We start from the raw sequence: 24119 nt of genomic DNA on the forward strand, positions 1-24119 counted from the left end.
CCCCCCTTCTTCCGTCATGTAAGACCTGCCAGTTGCTTTGTGTATCCTAATACTGGCACCAGCTTCCATAAAGGTTATTTAAAGTTGACATCACGTTCAGGGATTCCTTGCAAATGCAGCTACCAGAAATACCGAGTGCAAAAAAGCCGAGGACATCGTGCCTCTACAGAAGAGTCTCTGAGGAGTACACCCCGCTCCCCCAGAGGCAGGCTCACCCTCCTGAGACCCCACAAGCTCAGGGAGAAGCTGGGGTGAGCCACAGCACGGCTCCACCCGACGCTCTTCTGAGAAACCAGCGGTCCAGCTCTCGCTGAAGGGTGAAAATAGCATTTATTCAAGTGAGAGTCAGCTAATTGCAATGTCTTGATTTCCTGCATTAGGTTCCCACAAACAGATACTGCACCGACTTTGTCAGGGTGTCTAACAACGCTAACGTCTGATCAAAGGAGGTAGCAGAGAGTATCAGCTGAAACTAGGAAAATACACGCATTTGAAGGGGAGAGAGACTGGCTTTATAGACGTATGAATATACACATAAAAACACACCTAACCCCAGGTTTTCTGTCATGTTGCAGGCTGTGACACGGCTAGGTTTAGATCTGCACCACACGTATTCATGTCACATGAAATGCATGCACACACAGGCCTCCCAATCAAGGGGACTTTTCCCAGGACGTAAGAGAAGACCTGAGGCACGCCGTGAGGTCTGTTCGGGCAGCCATGCGCACCGTGGACTGGGGGAGATAAAGCCAGGTTGGTTGGCGATGCCATGGCTGCCCTTTCTGCTTCCACTCAGATGGCTATCAAGTGTCAAAACACACACTCCCTATCCCATTCCTCTCTTGTTTGTCTGTGTGAAGCAACACAAAACCATATGCAGGCTTTCACTGTCAGTGTAAGCCATATTATTCTTGTAATTAAATCCAGGTCCACAGCCTATCTGAGAGCTCCTCTTCTTCCCTTCCCCCTTTCCCCCCCTCTTTGCTCCCCTCACCATTTGCCTCTCTCCAACCTTGTTTGGGTTTACATGCTGTGTCATTAAATTCCAGAACAGTAAACGCTGCAGCCTCTCTCTCTAAGCACTGACACGCTGCTTTCTAGGCTGAAAATTAGACATGGGGTTAATTTCATTCCTGCAAGGACTCTGCCTTTTATTTTTCTTTACGTCCAACTCAAAGGATGCTTTTGGCAGATGCGTAGTGGAAAAAGATTATGTTTGCTCTCTGCTTCCTCCCTGCATTCCCCCCTTCTCCACTCCCACCCATCAGCCATAAAACAACACAGCCCAGCCAGATCCCAAACTGAAAGCAAGACAAAGCACCCACACAGCCCCCACCTCCATTCAGCAGAAATGGGCCGCTCCGGGGTAGCCCAGGATCTACAAGTAGGCCAGACAGAAATAAACAGTGTAAACAAAGAGTATCCTGTCCAAGCAGAGAGGGGCTAAAGAGAGTGATGTCTTTCATTAAAATGCAAGGCAGGGATACAAGCACACAGGCAGTCAAAAGCATCACTGGAGCTTGCTAGGAGTAATAGGAGGAAAGCAACACATGATCACGCCATTATAAGGACCCAAAGCACATCACCCAACTGTACGCAGGGCGCAACTGCGTATCCCGCCTACCCAGGACCAAAACAAGGCAGCCGGCCACGCACCTACCACCGCCCCAAAACACCAGAGACGCCAGCCCCAAGGCTGCAGCAGCACAGCGCTGCTCTCCGGAAGGCTGCGTAGGGAGCAGTGCACACAGGTACAGTACCAGGCGACCAGAGCTGTGCAAATGTCAGAGCCAATGACATTTAAAAACAGCATAGCTGCCTTTTTAGAAAAGGGATGGGAAAGGGGGAGAAAAGCACAGCACAGCCATAGCAACAGGTCAAGTGTTCGCCGCGGTTCTTCAGGAGGAAGGGTAATGCGGTGCGTGTGCCTTCTCAGTTTTCACTGCATTTGTCACGTAATAAAGTCATTAGCCTGGGAATTAATAGGACAGTTTTGTTTAGTTTTTTCTGCAACCTGCGGCTCTGAAGGCCACGCAGATCCATGTGTGAGAGTCCATGCTGTGTATACCCTTGTGTCTCCTGTTACGCGGCTATCGCAAACAAACCTCATGTTTTTCCACAGATTGGTAGGAAAAAGGCAGTATGTGGAGAGGTGGGGGGACAGTCAGGAGCTTCTAGCAAAACCGCGGTCTGCCTGCTGCAAGTCTGCTTGGTTATTGGGAAAATTGAACATGCTGCTTTTTTTAAACAGCCTAATCATATTTACTATTACATCAGATTTACCCACCACAAATTGTTCTCATGCAACGGAAGAATTTTTAATCTAATATCTTGGACTCGGATAATATCCCAGCTGCAGAACTGCAATAATTTCCTATCTTCTCATTTTTGAGATAAGCCGATTAACTTGGATATGTTTTAGTTTCAGGGTGCGATTATCTCCCTTTATTGTACTTGAGAGAGAAGGGGCGACTTACAGTAAAATAACTTTGTTTTCCCCAAGCCAGCTCTTAAAGTCTGCTTCTCTGTGATGGAGATAGGTCTTTCCTGTTGCATTTCCCTTAGCCCCTTAACTTTCAGCACTTCCTCTTCCTCTCTCAGAGACACTGTATTAACAGCAACTCTTATTTTACTCAAAATACACTGTTCGAGAAATCCCTGAAATAACTCTTTCGAAGAGTCTCATGGAGAAAACATTTTCTTGTTTAAAATACATTTGAAAGTTTATTAAAAACCCCACGACCCAGCTCTATTGGTCAAATCCTGCTTGCATTGTTCAGTTGTTTTCAGGCACACTTACAGAAGAAGAATAATAGCCAAAAAAGGATGATAAGGCCTGATACTCTGTTCACGTATCAGTGGAGCAAAACAGGAACCTCCGTTCACTTCAGTAGAAGTAAGGGAGAAGACAAGGAAATCCTTGAATTTATGCCATTACAAATTGAAAAATACTGCTTACTCCCACAATTTTGTTGAGAGCTCTTGATATTTAATGTTTTTTCTTAAATCCCCAGGTCCTAGATTTACTTGATTATGTCAAAAGGACTCCCTCTCCTCCTTTATTTTTTCCTTAAGTTTCTAGCAATCATATTCTAGGAGGAAAGCCTGAAACCATAAGATGAGGACACTTTTTGGACTGGAAGGCTGTATATGTTGAAGTGTTTTGATTTCCCTTTCTCTTCTAGATCTCACTGTTGCGCAGGGCTTTTCAACCTGTGTTGATTTGCCGATCAAATGAAACACTGGAAATGTATGAATTACACATATGCAGATCCCCATACGGCACATATCGGTTCATTCCTCTTAGACACCATTCATGAATTCCTCTGAAATAAATGTTCATGGGTTGAAAACTGCTAGTCTGATGATTTAGTGGGAGTGTGGCTTGTGCGTTTTCCCTGCACAACATTGGCAATACCAAGAAGGAGCTGGCCTATTTAAAAGGGAGAGTCTCTAAAAAGCCAGTTCTATGAAAAGACATGGTTTGCATAAACATGCAAGTGCAAGAACTTCTTAACATTATAGATGTAGCAACAGAAAAAATCACCGTTTTGCTACTTCCTATTAAAAAAAAAAGTAACCCCAGCTCCCAACAAACAGCTGCTCGTGCACAGCTATGCCCCTCACAGCTAAGCCCTTCAAACCATCCCCGTCCCCGGGAAGGCGACGGGCAGCCTCTGGTTCTCCCCTGCTGGGGAAGGGAAAGTGGCAGCTGTCCTCTACTGACTGCAGTGAGAGCGCTTGTGTCCCTGAAAATGCTCTCGTAGAGAACAGCCTGCAGTATAAAAGCAGCCCTCCTATTACTGGCGCGTTGCTATGGGCACTATTTCTAAGAAAGCAGCCAGAGGAGCAGATCCAGAAAACATGGCAAAATATATGAGGGAAGAAAGAAAAACTACAAAGAGCTTGGACTTATCCCTGCCTGTTCCTACCGGCAGCAACAGGACTATAGAGAAGACAGACGGTGAAATGTTGTAGTGCTGGACATACATCCTGGTGGGGCTTGTAGTTTTGCATCATTCAACTCTGTTTAAAAACCCTGTTTGGAATTCTTATTTCTTGGTACTCCAAGATACAATTTCACAGCTACCTTTAATTGTTTTTTTTTTTTTCCTAAAAGTTAGTTAAATCAAGTTTATCTTTTCTTCATTAGCCTGCTTTAAGTGAATTTAATGAATGCAACTCTGGTAATGAAATTTGCCTAACAGATCATAGATAACAGTTCCAAAAACTTTCCACTTGTATGCTGGTACAGGGCAAGCCTATCTACAACATAACAAAATAACTTAGTCTCTAGGCACCTTTTCCTACAGCAAGTGTTAGCAGGTGACTAATGATAACTGGATTTTGTCATCAAAGAGCTACAGAATGAGTAGCTTCATGCCATCCAGTTAAATTGAAACCAGAAGAGTGAGGGTGAACTCGTCTGTATTCCACACCACCAGCATCCCCTGTATGTTAAAGTCACCCTATCAATGCCAGTTCAAATTAATCAAGAGCGCATCAAGTCTACCTTTTATGCTATTTTCTAAATGAAATCAGATATACATGTAAAACTGGTATTTAAATGGGTTTTACCTAATAATGAGTCACATATTGACAGAACAATCACCATGAAGACCAAGGTAAGAGGCACTATATTCTCATTAATAATTCAAATCTCAGCATGGATATTGATGACCATGCACTTAAAAGAGGAAATTGGGCAGCTGCTGGAGTTAGCCCAGATTTCCTGAAAAGTTGTTGGACTGCAACAGAAACGCACTAGAGAGATTTTACTGTTAAGATCCAACCAGAGAAATGGCAGCTCCTTATTACTAAGAGATCTTGGACCCTCAGAAGCATTACTGAAATCAAGCAAGGAACAAAAAAGAACAGCGTTAGCAGACTAAGGGGACGGGTGAGAAAAATAAGGGAATGAAATCTGGAGGCAGAATCCCAATACTTCCCCTCCCTGCCTCCTCCCAGTCGAGGACGGCAACACTGGGGGCACAGAGCAACAGCGTTCAGTGGTACCTAATTCCAGTTACTGCTTAGGAGCAAGCAACATTACAAGCTTTAAAATAATGTGTATAATCAGCAAAAGCACAAACAAACAGAAAGGTCGTAGGAGCCAAAACCACTCAGAACAAACCAGTTGGGGCTAGTTAACATAATCTGCTCTATTCACATAACTAAGTTTGTTTCACTGAGGGCATGAACTTTCTTGGAAAAGCTCAAGTAATTAACTGCAGGAGCTTACACATTTTCTTTCCCTCAAGTTTATTTTACCCTGAAATTAGAGCTGTTTGCACACAACTGCTTCTACCAATTCACTCAAAAAGCAGAGTTTTGCTTGTTCTTTTCAGAAGGAGATGCTTGAAGAGATGGTACCATTGAAGTGCAGGATTCCCTTCAATTCCCCCTACCTCCTATCCACTCTTCCCATCACTTTGGACAGATACAAAGAAAACCATATTTTACCTCACTGAAAAAGAGCAGGTTTCCAATGAAAGGAAGAGGTGGAGGATGTCGGATCCCTACTTTGCTTAGTTTGGAGAATGCAGAGGTGGAGTACCTGGAAAAAATAAGGTAGTAAGTTAATTTTGGATCTTGTCATGATAGGACTTACCATAGTAATTGGTTCAGATGACTTCCCTGGATTCAGAGAGGGAGAAGATGCTTTCTGTGTTGGCCAAACAGAACTGCCAGTGTGGTGACATTGCTCAGCAGCTCCTTAGGTCACAGAAATAAATGCAATACACTGGTGCTTCAGAGAGGACAAAAGAACGAAGGGACTCAAACACAGGCCTACAAACTGAGCAGTGGAAATAGAGAGCTGCTCCTCTTCCCACAGAGGGTCTTGTAAGTCAGAAGTGACTCTCTAAAGCTATGTGAGGTTACAAACGAGATCAAAATAGGCATTTGGGTTTTGACTACCGTGGCACAGCTGGGAAGGGAACAAGACAGATCTTCAGACTATTATTTTCTTCTTCTTCCATCACCGCTACCTATAGAGATCACAGAACAAGAATTCAAACCAGTCTCAGTTGTGCATGAGCCAAGACACTGTCAGTATGTTCAAGTCAAGCCTAGTATTTGGGCCAGATATGCTGATTAAGTGATTTTCCAGCTGCCAGTCAGCAAATTAAACAAAGATAAAAAATACAGGGAAACAAAACCCAGACTGAAAAGCTTCATGCATCCCTTGTTTCAGATGAAACTGTGGCATGTTGACAGGGACAATACTGGGAAAAAAGAAAATAGAAAAACCCAAACCCAAAGTCTTTTTTTTTTCCTCCCCTCCCCCTTTCTTAATACAAACAATGGATTTAAGTCAGCGGACTTCAATTAGTGAAACGTGAAAGAGCAGGAGTTAACAGCAGCAGCTTTGATTAGCCAAAGACACAATAATACTGAATACTATCATGCTGAACACTATCACCAGGAGGACCAGGGCAAAAGACCTTTAAGATTAATAACAGCTGTGTCTATATCAAGACCTTAGCTCAGAGCAATAGTATAGTTTTAAAGCTCTCCCCCTGCATGATGGTTCCGTGTCTGGGGCAGTACTGGCACATGCAACCATGCTTTTTTGAGAGGAAACTGAACTTGAAGCTCTGCTCCAATCCTTCGTCTCTTTCCAGGGCAGGTCTGAACTAATGAGCGGTCCTTTAGCTTTGAACCCCAACTGCAGGGAGACTGTTGAGTCCTGGGGAGCAAATTAAATCTAGCCCAAAATAAAAACTGTGAACTGCATACAGTGTAGGGGTCGCAATATCAACTGCTTTATTCTGCCGAGTCTGCAAGTCATCTGAATGACATAATGGAGAGACAGCAGAAGCAGTGGCCTCAGATCCTGACGGGATGACTCCCTCTTAATCCCAGTGTACAGCCTTGTTGATTATGAAAACTATGCCAACCCATTGCTATGACTTGGACCTCTCCTCCTTCGGGTCCAATAATTGACACATGCCTCATTTGAAATGCCCTACATGATGCAGGCAGGAATATTCTGGTTCAACCTAATGGGCAAACAGCGCACAGTTCTTGGGGGTCAGGGAGGAGGGGGGAGAGAAAAGAAGAGAGAGAAAGGACCAGAAAATGGTCCTTTCCTCCAGCAGGGGGGAAAGGAAAGAATGATGTTGTGAAATGAAATATATAAAATTAAGAGAATTAAGTCTCACATGACCAGCAAAGCAGAATAGGACTTAAGTATCAAGTTAGTAGCTTTTTGTACTTCCATTTCCTGAGATTTCCTGCAGCACAGTACCTATTCTCTTAATGGGTTTTCTTTAGTGAAGATATTTTACAAAAATCATAATCAGAAGACACAGATTTTATCATTTTTAAATAGCAACAATGTTTTTTTATGGGGCAGTACAAACCTTCACAAACACAAACCCTCTCAATAGAAATGATGTGTCTTCAGTCTATGCAAGGGCACTATTTCAGTATGACAGGGTATTGTAGAATAAAGGCACAGAAGTCGACATTTATTACACGTTTTATACATATTATTGACTTTTTGGTTACTTAACCGCTTTAAAAAATAGAAGAGTTTTTCCTTATTGAAACAGCTAATACTCTTGGGGAAAAAAATGTTTAACTTCAAATGACAAATAGCCTACACGATACATTTTCTTCCCCAAAGAGAGGATTTTTTGCAGTTGTTTGAAATCTTTCTAAAGTGTCTTTGCGTCATAGCAAAGTCCTCATCTTCAGTATGTAAACAGTGAAAAAGATGAAAATCTCTCTCAATGGAAACCCGTCAATTTTGCGGCATTTTATCCTGGATGTTTTCACTGTAAAATACATGGCAGATCACAAAACACCAGGCTGGGCTACAGTTAACTGCTAATTTCACTGTAGAGCGGACACTCTGTAGACTCCTGTTCTTCATGTACTGCAAAGTGAAAAGTGACTACAACAGAGCCTTACACTACACAAAGTAAACAATGTGATCACCAAATATTTAAAAAGGAGCAGAACTAATGTGTACGGTGCACCCAGTTTCACAAGGCAAGAAACACCCAGACTCTGAAGGCTATGCTTAGATGAGCAGTTCATCTTTGTTAGCTTCTGAATATTACCAGCAGCTCCATACAGCAGAGGATTTGCGTTCCTTTTTCCCCTCCTAACGTGTTTTTTTCTGATGCTTTTTATTCATTTACATTTGAAGTAGGTTTTCAAAAGGTAAGGAAACACGGTTTACAATGAGAAGGGAAACAGAAGCACTGTAGTCAAGCTACACAGTGAAATATAACAACAAAAGGGCAGGGCCAGCAGGAAAAAAAGAAATCTCATCAATAAACACATCTAACTCTACCCTATGATTTCACAATATTTCTGGTATTGTTGAAATATCTGCCGTTTTGCAGAAAAGAAAACAGTATGCAAGTGCTTAAAGACTGATGGTGCTGCATGCACAAAAGAAGGAAGATCTAACATAGAATCATAAAATCATTAAGGTTGGAAAAGACCTCTAGGATCATCTAGTCCAACCATCAACCCAACACCTCCATGCCTACTAAACCATGTCCCGAAGCACCACATCTACACGTTTTTTGAACTCCCCCAAGGATGGTGACTCCACCACCTCTCTGGGCAGCCTGTTCCAATGCTTGACAACCCTTTCAGTAAAGAAATTATTCCTACTATCTAATCTAAGTCTCTCTTGATGCAACTTGAGGCCATTTCCTCTCGTCCTATCACTCGTTACCTGGGAGAAGAGACGGACACCCACCTCTCTACAACCTCCTTTCAGGCAGTTGTAGAGAGCCATAAGGTCTCCCCTCTGCCTCCACTTCTCCAGGCTAAACAACCCCAGTTCCCTCAGCCGCTCCTCATCAGACTTGTGCTCCAGACCCTTCACCAGCTTCGTTGCCCTTCTCTGGACACGCTCCAGCACCTCAATGTCTCTCTTGTAGTGAGGGGCCCAAAACTGAACACAGTATTCGAGGTGCCGAGTACAGGGGCACGATCACTTCCCTAGTCCTGCTGGCCACACTATTCCTGATACAAGCCAGGATGCTGTTGGCTTTCTTGGCCACCTGGGCACACTGCCGGCTCATGTTCAGCCGGCTGTCAGCCAGCACCCCCAGGTCCTTCTCTGCCAGGCAGCTTTCCAGCCACTCTTCCCCAAGCCTGCAGCGTTGCATGGGGTTGCTGTGACGGAAGTGCAGGACCCGGCACTTGGCCTTGTTGAACCTCATACAGTTGGCCTCGGCCCACTGCACAGGTAATCTTGACTTTGGCCATTTCTAATGTACCAGCTTATGTTCCGCAACCTTAAATATTATTTTAAGGGCCTTTTTCCCCACGTCTGCAATATTTCAGCTCATTGCCACCATTTGGGGTGGGGGAGAGAGAGGAAGGACTGACTTGGGGGGCTTCTTTTAAAAAAGAAGAAAATAGAAATTGTCCTGTATAACACACAATGAACATCAGCAATACACGAATCTGACAGCTTCATGGCACAAACCTTTGCCTTTTCAGCCAGAAGCAACCGATAACTCGAAGAGGGTAATTTATGTGATTGGGGTACTCAGCACACCCACGACACACGCTTGGCCGGTAACCCACAGAGCTGTGTGCTGGGCGCACTGGGAAAACAGCGGCCGGGTTTTGTTGCCGGGAAGGGGAGGTGGGCTAGAAGCTGGAAGAGTGCAAACAGGCAGGGTTGCCTTGTAGGCAGTCACAAGACGTTCGTCTGGTGAAATTGTAAATCTAAATGAAACAGTTCTGAGCCTGCCTTATCACCAGTGGGAGGTCTTATTTCTCACTCTGCCACTTAACACACTTCGGTGTTAATTTATCACGAAAATTAATGTGATATCAGGCAAGCTCCTGCTGTTGCTGTGGGTGCACACTAAGGGTAGAAGACCAGCCAATGGACTAGAAGGGCTAAGTCAAATGCAAAATCTAGAAACAGAAGAGATACTGAGAGGTAACCAAAATGACCAAAGATAGGGAACAACTTCTGTACAAGGAATAAGCAAACAGGCTATAATCTTAATCCTGGAAAAAGAAGCAACTGATGCAGGATATGACAAATATATTTAAGATCCTGCATGGCTTAGAAAATAAAGAAAGAATTATTACCCACTATTTAAAAAAAAAAATTAAAATGCACAAATGAATATTCAGGTGGCAGGATTAAAAATGAAGCACTTTTCCAAGTAATCAATATACCAACTATGGAACTCCTTGCCATGGGATGTTGTCTATTGCAGAAGCTTAAAAAGCTTCAAAAAGTGATTAAATAAATTAATGAAAGGAAAAAATCAGCAGGCACTTTTAATTCGCGAATTTAGCAAATGTAAGAGACACACGTGGAAAAGATTAAAGGGAAGGAGGGAAAATTAATCAAATTTATTTCCCTAAGCAGGGAACTAGTCTGTAAGCTTCCAATGGCAGAATAAGAGATTAGACTGTTAAAAAACGTAAAAGATAAAACCTCAGACACTTCAGTTTTCTTAAGAGGAAGAGAGGAAGGAGTCTTTGTGCAAAGGGAGGGGCATGAAAAAGGATAAAACTCTGATGGCAACAATATTTACTGGACAATCTAGCTCATTCTCACTCAAAGGAGAAACATACCCTAATATTTACACATGTAGGGCCTCCTGCACAACTATTAATTTAAAACCCTGGCATCATATTTTGAACAAAGTGACAAGACATCAAAAGGAACCAGTGGAACAGCAGTAATGAAGTAGATCAATAAACAATTCAATAACTCTTTGAAGACGTTCAAATGGCCTCTCAGAGCTAGATGCTCTCTGTATATGTTAAACACGACTGTTAAAAGAAAGTTAACATGCCAAATACATTCCTGTAGGGCAGCATGGCAGATTTAAGCTCTCTGAAATATGAACTTCTCTCCACAAAACACCATGCAAAAAAAATAAGGAGAAAGAGTTAAAATCAACAGATAATTAACGTAAGTTGTGATGGATGTATAATCAACAGAACTAGCCATCTGCCCAGCCAGGTCACTACTGATCAGTACTGCAAGAAAAAGTAGTATACAGTCTACCATTAAGTGCAATCAATTTGTGTAGCAGATGATAACATTACAGAGTTGCCAATTCTGCATCACAGAGTTCAACATACCATTGAAATTACCCCAAATTTCTCTCAATAGAGAAAGTGCGTCATTCCTTCTACATCTAAGTAATGCACAACCTAATAATATCTGAAAGCTATAAACTAGGACACTCAGAGATAAAAAAGTGATGTTATTTAATCTCATTGTTGGGAGTTGGGAGGTGCGTTATTTTGGAAGACTGAGTGGGAAAACAAAGTATTTTGCTGAGATAATGGAAATCATTCCTGCCAAACAAGAGATAATCATCATGCATTTTCACCTATTTGCCTTTATTTACATATACCCATACCAGATCCCAGTTAACACTGGGATGTGTTTTGCTCAGAAAGTAGTGATAATATACAAAATAATGGTAGCCTCCCCAACATTACAATGACAGCTTATATATAAATATACACGCATTCCTGGGAGCACTGCCTAGACAGCACAGTCCCACCAAAACATTGGTATCATCCCTGGGCTGGCTACAGAGTCAGACTTTCTGCTCTTAGCCCTCTCTGGGAAATTTTGCATTATGAATACTGCAGCAGGGTCACTGGAGAGCTGCCATCACACAAGTCTTTCCTCCACATAAGTCTTTCCTCTAGTCTGATGCTCAGGATATTTAAGAGAGAAAATCATTATCTGGTCCCATTCCGACAGAGGAACCTGCAGAACGCAGGTCTTGCAAGTGGGTGAGTATTGCAGCCAAACTGGATACCACCCCAGATGGATATAACCACCTCTGGTTATTACCTCCAGAAAGTGCACTCACTAAAAGAAAAATAAAACAAAACACAAAATTAAATCAGCTGTCCATCCCCAAAAGACACATAGGTCCTGAAGCACACTCTCACAAAGCAGAAAAGAGAAAAATGGGGAAAGTAAATCCCTCTAATAACCTGTTCTAACCTTGATCAACAAAGGTTACCAAATTGCCCTTTACTGTTACCTAGCAGTAACCCTGGTGAAAATGGAGGTTTTTGCTGAAAGGAAATACACTTGGTTGTGTAGAATACTGAACTCTGAGTAAGGAATTATTACTATTCCTCAAAAAGAAGATACAGAATATCCACAAGTATAATTTCAGTACATTCTAGAGGTAAGCTTCAAAAGAGACTTTAGCCAGTTTGCGATAAGGCTATTTGAGTACTGCAATTTCATTTTCAAGTTCAACAAATCTATACTTTTTAACTATGAATTCATAGGGCTGTGATACTAGTTTCAGAGATAAGGAGAACTTCCATGTAACAGTTGCTCTTCTTAATCACTGGCATGCACTCCCAGTGTTTTAATTTTGACATAATTGCACAAGAAAAAGACAGACATTACAGACACTTGCACCATCTGCCTCCACAGGGGCAGATGTTTTCCAGCTGCAAAACCTAAATGACCATAGGATTATTATTTCATTGAAACATTTGCTAATGCACCAGGAATAATGTGCAGGAAAGGCCAAATTATATGCCCAATACTAAAGTTATACCTCATCTATCTGTTAACAATCTTTTTTTAATCCATACTGTTCTCGTCTGCAGAATAATTTTTTTAGTGTCTTTTATCTTAAGAGAACCGATAGGCTCAAGGGACTGGTTGTAATAAGGCTGCAGGTTGTCACAGTGTGTTTAAAGTTTTGGGGGTTGCTTAGATTTTAAAAAAGAAAAAAAATAGCAGTGAATCAAGGTAAATGAAATGAAAAAGCCCATACAGAAAAGCAACACGCTTCGCCATGCTCCAGAGTAGCCCTGGGAGAGACAGATGGTCCATACAGCAGGCCAATGACAATATTTCATCACCTCTCTGAGAGTGCAGCCCCTTCACACTGGGCGGTCACTTTTCCAAATAAAGAGCAAAAGAACAAGAGTCATAAATCCACAGCTTCAGCTCTTCATTGTTAGCTCAGCACCTTTAAACAAAATGATGGAGGTCAAAAGCAGCAGAGTCTGTTATGTCCTTACAGCAATATATATCCTTGGGAAAGCAGGTGGGACCTCCACCCCATGTGGATGTAAAGGGTGGTCTCCTCACCAGGAGGAGTGTCCACAGCAGATCTGAGGTCCTGTGCATATGTGAGGCCATACATGACGTCCACAGGAAGCCTGGGTCAGAGCTGGTAGCTAAGCTCAGCTCTCATGCCACAGCCCTCCTGCCTTGACCACAGGCCAAGCCTTCCTTTCGCTCCCTAGTAGCATACTGGTAGCATACCTTTCTTAAGGACCCATTTCCTCTTCCCCCTTTTTATTCACTGTCCTGGTTTTGGCTGGGATAGAGTTAATTTTCTTCCTAGTAGCCGGTATAGTGCTGTGTTTTGGATTTAGGATGAGAATAATGTTGATAACACACTGATGTTTTAGTTGTTGCTGAGCAGTGCTTACAGTAAGTCAAGGACTCTTCAGCTTCTCATACTGCCCTGCCAGCAAGTAGGCTGGGGGTGCACAAGAAGCTGGGGGAGGACACAGCCAGGACAGCTGACCCAAACTGGCCAAAGGGATATTCTACACCATATGACATCATGCTGAACCAAAAAAATGGGGGGAAGTTAGCTGGGGCGGGGGGGGGGGGGGGGGCACACAGCCACTGCTTGGGAACTGGCTGGGCATCAGTCAGCAGGTGGTGAGCAATTGCATTGTGCATCACTTGTTTTGTATATTCTTTTATCATTATTATTTTCTTCCTTTTCTGTTCTATTAAACTGTCTTTGTCTCAACCCACAAGTTTTCTCACTTTTACGCTTCCGATTCTCTCCCCTATCCCACCGGGGGGGAGAGAGCGAGCAGCTGCGTGGGGCTTAGTTGCCAGCTGGGGCTAAACCACAACATTCACGCAGATATTGTGAGGCACACAGAAGAAAATGGTATCACCTCAAGGCCATAAATGTTCTTGCTTCCACCAGGAAGACTGAAGTTTGCATAAACAGGTGCATTGCTAGAAACACAGTTTTCAGAAACCATAGTAAAATTTCATGAAGTTTTTTCTTCCTCCCCACGTAATTATGTATCTTAATTTTGTAATTGGACATCTTAATTGCATAATTAAAAGGACATGAAGTTTCAGCTTAATTAGTCTTCCCAATTGTTATGCAAGTTCATATCCTAGCGATGCAGCTCCATTTGCAGAAGACATGGCACCTGTTTCTGTATGCATCTCAGCCATTCCTACATACCAGGAATAATGGTATGGATGACGGATGCAGTTTCATGTTTAAATCAAGGAAGGAAAGTGTGCTTGGGAGCCTGATCATTCTGGCTTTTCATTGCCATAAAGGAGGTACTCACTAGGCCACTGGCCCATTATTTCATATGGCCAAAAAGGGGTTGCAATGCTATGGTGGCTGCATTCCTGAAACGTTACTTAGCATACACATCAAGTAGTGATGTGCTGTGCAGGCACAGCCAAGTTGTATTCCCACTAGTGCATACGTACCTCAGCTGCCTTTCATTTTTTAATCCATGCAATTGTGGTCTATCAGACAACTTGCTTGATATCTGTTGCTGTCAGGGAACTGGTTTTAGAGTTCAGGTCTTGTACCACATTCCTCAACAGCAACAGTACCTACAGAGCCACTCAGTGCTATTAAGAACCAGCTGGCACAAGGGCTGCATGGAGTTGCACCCTGCCAGGGAAAGCCCTGGGAAAGGCAAAACTGCTTCAAGAGGCTCATTGCCTCCCAGTGCTTTTGGGCCCGAGATGTCTTCCTTGACTGAAGGCGAGGTGGGGAACGCAGTCCTTCCTCCCTTTTTGAGACCAGCCTGTTAGCGTACATATGGCAGAATGGCAGGCACCAAAGCATAGACAAAAAGAGTTACTGGAACAAGCCTCCAGGCATCTTCCCCACTTGTAGTCTCAAATAAGCAGCTCTGACAGACTGCAGGGACAATTCACCTCCCTTCAGACAGTTCTGGATAAATGCAGACAGACCTTATGATTACATGGCACATGAAATAAGTATTTTATTTATTTATTTTTAAGTTAGCATCAAGGGGCCACCATCCATTCAGTGCACTGAACGTGGCAGAGGTCCTGCCGACCAGAAACAGATGTGATCAGAGCGCCAGAGATCATTTCATAGTGTACACAGAGCCCGAATTAATGGTCCACAGCCCAACTTTGTTCTGGCATTTCTTAACTTGTGTGTGCTTGACTTTAGAAGCTCAATAATGTGCCTTTAATGCAATTTTATGTTCAAGTTCTCAGTTTTTTTAAAAGCTCATTAAAAATCCATCACATTGCATCATTTTGCATCCCCAGGGGTCATCAAAAGACCCTAGGACTATGGCAGAGACCTTTGCCAAGTGAGCTAATGGTAGAGCTGACAGAAGCAGGTTGTCTTTCATGCAAGGGAGCTGTGAGGCACAGCCTGCCAGAGGGTTTCTCTAATACCTCCTCAGAGAGGAAAACCAGCAAAATTGAAGAGTTCCTAAACCAAAATGCTAGGCTCCTTGCTGGGTGCTGACACCTCACCAGTGAGCCCTCATCTGCTCCTCTGGCAGCACCGCCACATCCCTGTCCTTCCTCATCCACGGTCCTGCTGCCACTCCCAGCCTCAATCTCTGCTTCTCACTTGAGCAGACCTGCACTGCTGCCCTCGCCCAGCCTCTGCCTCACCTCCCATCGTGAGCTCCCCAACCGATCCCTTCCCAACACAGTCCCATGCTGTTTCTTACCAGCCATTCACCATCCTCCACGCAGCAATTTATCCGGGACCACTTGCACAATTCCCCTCCTTTCTTATCACTTCGACGCCCACAGTACACAGCCCTTCCCACCTCCCCGGCAGCACTGCACACAGGTGGTGGGTGAGTCGAGGGGAAAAGGGCTGGTGGAGAGGTAAGACAGGCTCCCCGCTTGCAGTTCTTGTGCCCAAGCCTCATTGATGCTATCGCATGGGGGATCCATTACAGGAATGCTTTTCTCAGTCCCTGTAATTGGAGCAAGCTGAACTGTCCTCAGGGACTTGCTGCCTGGTCAACCCTCAGCACAGACAAAGGGTGGGAATACGCTTAGCAAAGACAGAATCAGAAATATTAGCTTAAAATTATATATAAACATAAGAGATTCCAGTGAATGTGTGCTAACTGCAATTTTTCAAAGACTTACAATTTGCCTTTCTCAGGCAAATTTGGGCAAAAAGTACATCCACTGACAAAAAACACCTCCCCTCACCAAATATTTAATCCCTGCATCAAAGCCAATATAAAAATCAAACACCACCTCTAAAGAGTAATAAAAAACCCCAGAAAGATCCCAAAAATAAAACAAACAAACCAATATTTTTCTTTAGCCTTTGTCTCAGAAATTATGGAGTCTATTTTAACTGAAATTTTTCCATAATTCCACCTAAGGCAGACACCAGCCCTGGAAAACTTCAAGCCCAGCTGCTTAAACTTTGATAAAGCAATAAACAATTGAAAATAGAGTCATATAATGGGAGTATCACACAACCTTAATTTGTGGTGCTCTCAAACCCGCCTATAATTAAGTATGCCAGATTAAAAATAAAGGAAGTGCTGGCTCTCACTCTGAGAGCGCACATAAAATCTCAGCTCATAGCTAGTTATTTTATGCAAGTTCTAATCCATTATAGTAGGGGGCTGACAATGACAACATTGTCTGACCCTTAGTTACAGAAAAGATGCTATAATACTGTACATACCAGACAGCCTATGATAAACTTGAAATTAATACTGGAGACTGCCTGCTCCCCATGACTTGAAAACTGGGAGTACTCTGATGCCACAAGGAGACAGGATGCCTCTTTATTTTTCTTTTCATGCTCAGATTTTCATTCCTCTCTCGCTCGTTTTCCATTGTTCCCAACAACAAATAAAAAACTCCACAAATGATTAAATTACACTTCACACACATACATTTCATTTCCACACCATTCAGGTACAAAGGAGGCACAAACACCTCTGGAGGAGTGATCCCATGTTCTGGCAGGTGGTTGAACCAGCCACATGAAGCAGCATAGAAGGACCCACTGGAAGTGAGAATGCTTCAGGGAACAAATGACAATCTGCTACATCACGAAATAGCACCGGTGCTGGCTGCAAAGCCCCAGAATTAAACAAGAGAAGCTACCATACATGCATCTAAGTAGTCCGAGTCCAGAGCTCTGTGTTTTGCTGCATGATTTAATACCACTAGAATTAAAGTGAAGGGTGTCCAGAGCTCCCTTTGTGAAAAGCAGCAAAGCACTGTGGTCACCAAGGAACATCATCATCAGTTTCTGAAGGGAAGAAGAGACAATCCTTCCAACATCAAGGCTCCTCCACAGATGAACAGTGAGTGGAAGTACAGAAGTGGGGTTCAAAGGCTTATGGAAATAAAGAAAATAAACTCAGCCTCCTCTCTTCCTTTGCACCTTATTCATGACTTCTTGAGTACCTATGGACTGACAAGAGTTGAGCCCACGGGAAAGAGGAGTAACTCAGTCCTCTTCATAATGTGAATTCACCTTGTAAGAGACAAAGTAGATAGAGCAAGGAATATGCATAACTTTTATTCCCTACCCCAGCACTAGCAGAATACCCTTTAGCAACCATAGGCATGAGACAGGAAGAGCAATGAAATTTTTTCAATCGCCTTTCAGTGTGCTTGAGCAGTCAGCCACCATCACCAGCCCAAGCAAGCTATCGTGGGCCACTAACAAAGGCTGATACCTACTACAAAACAGAAGGTAGTTGAATAGATGCCAAACAAAGCCGAAGGAAAAGCAGAATTTCAAACAGACTGGATGAAAGGATCACAGGAAACAAACTTCAAGGAGAGTCTCCGAACTCGAAAAACTGCCTAAAAAAAGCGGGCTCAAGTGTTGCTCCCAAGTGCCACCCAGATTAAAAGCAAAACAAAAGCAATTGGGGTTTCCTGGAGCTCCGAATCACCCATTCAAACCGTAAGGAGACTGAGCAACCAACTAGATGCGGGAATAGCAACGCTGGGTATGCGCAAAGTGTCAAACCCCGAGCAGAATGGACTGAAAGGTATTTTCCTTCTTTAATCACTGAAAAATGCAGTAACACCACACATTACTTGTAAAACAGCAGGTTGGACCGTTCAGACAGAAATATACTTTTTAAGCTGACATGTTCCTCTCTGGGCTGCTGGTTATAAAAAAAGTGCTTGTTGCACATTATCTCATCTTCAGACTGCACTTTGAAGTCCATTCTGGCCATTCCTCCATGACACAGACAAATTCCAATCCTTAAGAATAATTCTCTTAACTTTATAAAGAAACCCTTGTTCAAGTCAGATAATTTTCATGTAGAGGCTGACATGGAAATGGCTTTCCTGGAACAGAGTTGATTTGCATTACTCGGTGTCACAGCACATGACAGCTTACTCTGCAGCCTGCTTTTCTGGGTCTTCCATAATCCACACAGCCGCAGTCCTCCTCTCCATGAAGCAGTTGTGCACATGATGGGAAGAGCTAATTGTAATGAAGCGTCTTTGCTCTCGTATCGGTCATGTTCTTTCTCAAACTGTTTATCTGGCAGGCTCCTGGATGCAATTTGTAATCCTTGCTCTCTGCTAACAAAGGGAAGTCCATTACTGTCGCCTGTTCCTTTGACTCTTGGGTTTTTAACATCTGACATACTGTTGCACGAGTAATGTACCGTACGAATCCATTAAAGACCCCCTTCACAGCGTCTCTCAAAGGACCTGCTATTGCACCCCTGTCCCAGCTCACCCTCTCTCCTTCAGTTAAACAGTCTCAAGCGCTCCTGGCACATGAAAGCAAAACGCTTCAACGCCTCAACTGCAAATTCACTGAGACAGCGACCATCTTTCCATTACATCGCACAGCCTTCATGTGCACAGTGGAGCCCTGATCTTTGACAGGGGTTCATAGCTCCTGCTGAAACGAAAACGATAAATAAATCATCATCACGGGGTCCCCTAAAGTGGAGGGAAGTCTGCTCACTGTCATTCGATTACTTTTTAACTACCACAATGAACTAAAATTCCACAGGGAGGTAACGATAGCGAGTCATTACCATGAACAATTCACCTTCAAAGACAGGCAAGAGGACAGCTGAAGCCCAGAGAATCCAGTTTTCTTCACCCTCTCCGCAAGCGCCTGGGTGTAGATCAGTGATATTTTCCAGAGGCAGAACAAAGAAACTAGATGCTGATACACAGAGGCTTTAAAAGAGATTAAGAAGATGATAAAAATAAAAGGACTGACAACAGAATTGGGATTGAGAGCAGAAGAGAATAAGAGCAAGGCATGATATACATTACAGAAAGCCTGGCGGGAAGAAAGAGGCTTGTCAAAAGGAAAGGGTCTCCCAGCCAGTCAAGGTTTCAGAGAAGTCACATACCGGAGAGGGGATACAGGATCCTCAACGCTACCTCGAGCCACAAATAAGGAAGAGACTCTGATGCAAGGAGACAGGCTCATTAACTATTACAGTTGGATTTGTGTATTTCTTGTGCTAACTAAAACAGTGATAATTTTTTTTAGGCTCATTACAGGTCTGCATCACTATTTTCAGCTTTAGTTTGTCTCTAAGGAGCTAACCATATGACAAGGCTGGAGGCCTGAAGACAAATACTTTTACTTACCCCTGCGCAGTTCAAGTTTAGTGCCTGTCCTAAGCGAAGCGAGACTGGAATATCCAATCATGGCAAAAAAGCAGTAGATAAAAATCTTTGAATTGGAGGAATACAAAAAAGACACATACAAAAAAGCATTAGCACAATCCACCCAAACCAAGTAAAGTGTAGTAGTGCACAAATCTTATATGCCATGTGCCAAACATGGCAATCTGGAAGAAGGTGACCCTCACTGGCCACTACCAGAGCTCTGAAGATAAGCTTTAACTTTAATGTCTCCCCCAAGTGGTCAGTGAAACAGTGGTTGCAATTTAAAGGCCCAAGTAAGGCGATACATTCCCATATGGGCATACCACACTGCATACTGGCTGTTTTATTCACGTACTCTGTCAATACGCTAGGAATAGCTAACTCAAGCTAAGGTACTTTCAAATCCTTTAGGAAACCATACTTCTATATTTATGTATACATCCATATATGTACATTCATGTGCATGCATACACACACACTAAATCTATTCATTTCCCCACAGAACAAAATTAACACCTAACCATTTTGTATGTTTTGGATACTGTTCATTTTCCACAAGGGGTTGCGTACATCATGTTTTTATTCACAGTGAGCATCCATCTTTCGCAAGCATCTATCCCTTAAAGGTGCCTCCGCAGCAGAGGCGAGTTAAGATGACACTCTGCCATGGGGCATTGACACCAGCCCTCTTCAGAAAGGGCTGTTTTCCTCCTCCTTGGGAAGGTCCCCTCCTGAGCAACACTCAGGGAAAGCCTAACATGCAAGCCTGGAGATTTTCTATGCTACGGTCCCATCAGTTACAGTTGGTTTTGTTCTCTTCTATTGTTTGGGCTGCCCGCTGGAGAACCTAGCCCTTCTCAACTCCTTTTACTTCTAAACCATGCAAAGGGCCAGAACCCACATATGACTACCACAGTAGCCTAGGGACCTGTGAGTTGGTGTAAAGGCTCTCTGCTGTGGCAACTTCTCTTTCCTCAAGATAAAATACAAAAAGATAACAAAGCTCAAGGATTCTTGGAAGAGGAAAGAGGAAAATGGAAGTTATGCAAGGAAGGAATCGGGTGGCTGCCTACTTGAGTGGTTTAGAAGATTGATTGGTTCCACTTTTGCATCCACAGGTATAGGTATTTGGACAAACAATACTTTGAAAAAGCATTTCTTAAACTTATGCAATAGAAAAGGTGCAATTTGTAACTGAGGAAAAGATGAGGCAGCATCCTGCTGAAGGTAAACATTTTAAAAATTAAGCCGTGTCACATAGCACATGCCTAACAAAATGGCTAAGATGCTCTGTACTAACAATACTGATTTTTAACAAATCCTGGAACACTAGCACAACTCAGAGCATTTGAAGGATAGCCAGCATAATCCCAAAATGTAAAGGGACAAGAGGAAAGCAGAGGTAATGATAAGTCAATTAGCCTGACATCATCCTTACATAAAATAATGGAACTATCAATCTGGGACGCCATCAAAAAGGAACCTGAGGAGAGGCTAAAAATGGAATTAATGCCTTTCAGTATTGTCAAACAAGCCTTTCATTTTGGGCTGGGGTGGGGTTTTTTTGGCAGGGGTATAGGTATGGTTGATAAATACAACTCTTCCAATAGCATCTACTTGGGCTAGTCCAATGCGCTAGAATCACTAGACCACGTAACATCATGTAGCGTGAGGTCTTTTAGGCAAGAAGAACTAATGTGACACCAAACTAGACAAGCTAAAAGCTGGCTCAATACTTGGCCACAAAACATGGCTGATAACCGTGAGGCATTAATCAGCAAAACTCTTACTAGGAGAATTTACAGGGATGGTTTCTTATTTACTTATAAAAGGAATATTGAGTTACAGCCACTTAAATCTGACTCAGATTTTCTGTGCTAAGGAATGTGTCCACAGGCCTCTGTCTGGCACCCTGCTGCTGTAGAGCCATTGGAGTAGCCACGGGACTTGATGTTTGGAAATCTGTCCCCGCAGCTATTTGATAGCTGTTGGGCATCGCACACCACCAGCAATGCTCCCACTCACCTGAACTATGACAAACCCATCCTGGCCATGGCATTTATATGGGTACAGTCCAGCCAGCAGGTCATCTATTAGAGCAGGGCTGCAGGGGGCAGCTGAGACAATCTGAGAGCTCACTGCGGCTGAAAAAGTGGTTCCCTTCCCCCTACCACCCACCTCCACATATTCCCCTCTTGCTGCTTTCTCCATGTTCATCTGATCCCTGCCTGAACTGATGCAGCCACTAAACCAGCAAACTAGCCCAGCAGAAATGAACTTATTTTGCTGGTGGTTTTGTATCTAGAAGGAGAGGGAAGGGTGCCTGCGTAGTTAGCCAGATAGGTCCACCGAGGGGCCAAATGAGTGCCGGAGTCAGCACCAGCAAGTGGGTGATGGGAAGTGGAATATCCCTTTTGGCAGCTGCAAGTTATTAGGTCAGCTCAGTCACTATGAGAAATGTTTCCCTTAAACAGAGTGACTCTGAAGCTCTTTCCTGGCAAAGTTAACCACTGACACAAAGATGGGTAGGACAGCACAGAGCAAAAAGGACAGGCTGCTGCTACAGAACAGGGAAGTGAAATCATCTGGCAGCCTGATGATGCATCTAGGAAGCAGAAACACAGATCATACCTCCAGGATGGAAGGCTCTGCTTGGAAAGGTCACAGACACGTCCTAGGTTGCTGCCTCGATTGGAGCTGGAAGCATTGCTGGTGGGGCTAAAAGCACCAACGTAATCCCCAGGAGCATAGAAAGGGGCTACCAGGCAGAAGCGAGGAAACAACGTGTAGAGCATAGGTAAGACAACTGCGCAACTGTTACACACAGTCCTGTCCCGCCGCTGTTCTGAAAGGCGTGGGAATACTGGGTGGAGCTCAAAGGACATTTGTAGAAAGAGATCTAAGGATGGGGAAGAAAAAATAACAGAAAGTTGAGAGGTGCCTTGACTGCTGCCTGCAAATACTCACCCAGGAACGAGCTCTGACAGCGAGCAGCTTTCCATCCTCCCTGGCAAAGCTAAAACACTCATCGAGTTAGGTATAGACATTACAGAAATGTAACCCTGAATTCAGATGCCATTTCTTGGGATGAAGGGCACTTAAAGATTAAAACAGTTTACCAGGGAAGCTAGTGGACTCACTGTAGCTTCCAGCTTTCATAAGGAAACTCCCTTTTTTTAAAAAAGAAAAAAAAAAAAAGACAACCAAACAAAAAGCCACACCACACAGCACTTCCCTCTACAAAGTCTAAAGGAAAACACACAGCCTGAATACACAGGAAGTCAAACTAGATGGAAGCATAGCTCATTCTGGTCTATAAATAAACAAGTGATTAACTATTGCTCTAATTGTTGTTTGCTATCGATGGAAGAGGGACTATTTTCCTCCTCTTCCATCAGGGAGTGATTTGTGCTACCAATACAAATCAGTGACAAAGTCATGGAACTGGCCCCTTCCACACTGATACAGACACACAGCTAAAGACAGCAACAAAAAGGCTTTGGCTAGAAGTTGCCCACAGCTTATCTGCAAAGACAAATACTTTGCCTCTTTAAATGGGAGCCTAAGCAAAGATACCAAGCCAGCTAACAATTAGCCAAACAGTCCCAGACATGCTTAGGCTTTTCTGTATTGAAAGGTTTATTAGAATCTAGCACTTGGCTTTTATTTTAGTACCTTATCTTACCGTGCAGTTTCATTAAACATGTTTTAGAGCATGGAGCCTTCTATCTAAAGACATCACAAAGACCTCTGTGAAGAAAGACATGTCTCCCTTCCTCATGCCAAATAAAGCCTACTTGGGAAACCAATCATGCCACAAGTCTTCCACTTTAAAAATAATTAATAAATAAAAAATAATCATCACAATTAAAAAAACCAGGCAGCTATTGTGAACAGTAATTCTCTGAAGGAAAGGGGGGAAAACATCAAAAGAAACTCTTCTACACGTGCATGGGGGAATGCCTATTATTAAAGGGTACAATCACAGAGATGCAAGACCACAACATACTCACCATTTTGAACCTTACAGCTACAGCAGAACATCTTAGAGGATTTTGTGCAACCTTCTGCATGTACAAAGGGATGAGCATGTGTGGATGTATGAACAGCTGTAAAGAATGGTTTCCAGCTTAGAGTAACTGCCAGTAACCTAAAGCATTTTTTAAGGAAGGAAGAAAAAAGATGCAACTAATGGTAGATTGCATTTCAAAGTCAGTGCACTCAAACACATTCTTAAATAAGTACAGCACTTTCTAAAAAACGTATTAATATAGTGAACTCCTACTCAAGTCTCCTCTTCAACATAAACTGAGAAACGACTCATTCTTCTAGCCTGTTCCTAAATACAGACCTCATAAGGTATATTCTCAACTTCAAAACATGAGTATCCAGAGGAGACCACATATCCTTCAGCAGCCATGAAATGGTTTACCACTCTATGGGAGGCAGGCAGGCAGGATTA

At 43.2% G+C, this 24119-nt stretch overlaps 1 protein-coding gene across 4 annotated transcripts in view; it reads right to left on the bottom strand.

Moving 5' to 3' along the window:
- TBXAS1 (thromboxane A synthase 1) overlaps window positions 1-24119 on the bottom strand; it is a 247856-nt gene that overhangs the window by 174624 nt on the left and 49113 nt on the right. For 3 of the 4 annotated variants that reach the window (XM_075503014.1, XM_075503023.1, XM_075503006.1), the window contains one exon: window positions 5464-5557. The exons of the other annotated variant lie outside the window; for it this stretch is intronic. In XM_075503014.1, coding sequence (XP_075359129.1) covers window positions 5464-5557 — 94 coding nt within the window. The remainder of the gene's footprint in view (window positions 1-5463; window positions 5558-24119) is intronic. 4 annotated transcript variants of the gene reach the window in all.

The sequence above is a fragment of the Mycteria americana genome, chromosome 1, assembly GCF_035582795.1.
Source record: "Mycteria americana isolate JAX WOST 10 ecotype Jacksonville Zoo and Gardens chromosome 1, USCA_MyAme_1.0, whole genome shotgun sequence".
Lineage (NCBI taxonomy): Eukaryota > Metazoa > Chordata > Aves > Ciconiiformes > Ciconiidae > Mycteria > Mycteria americana.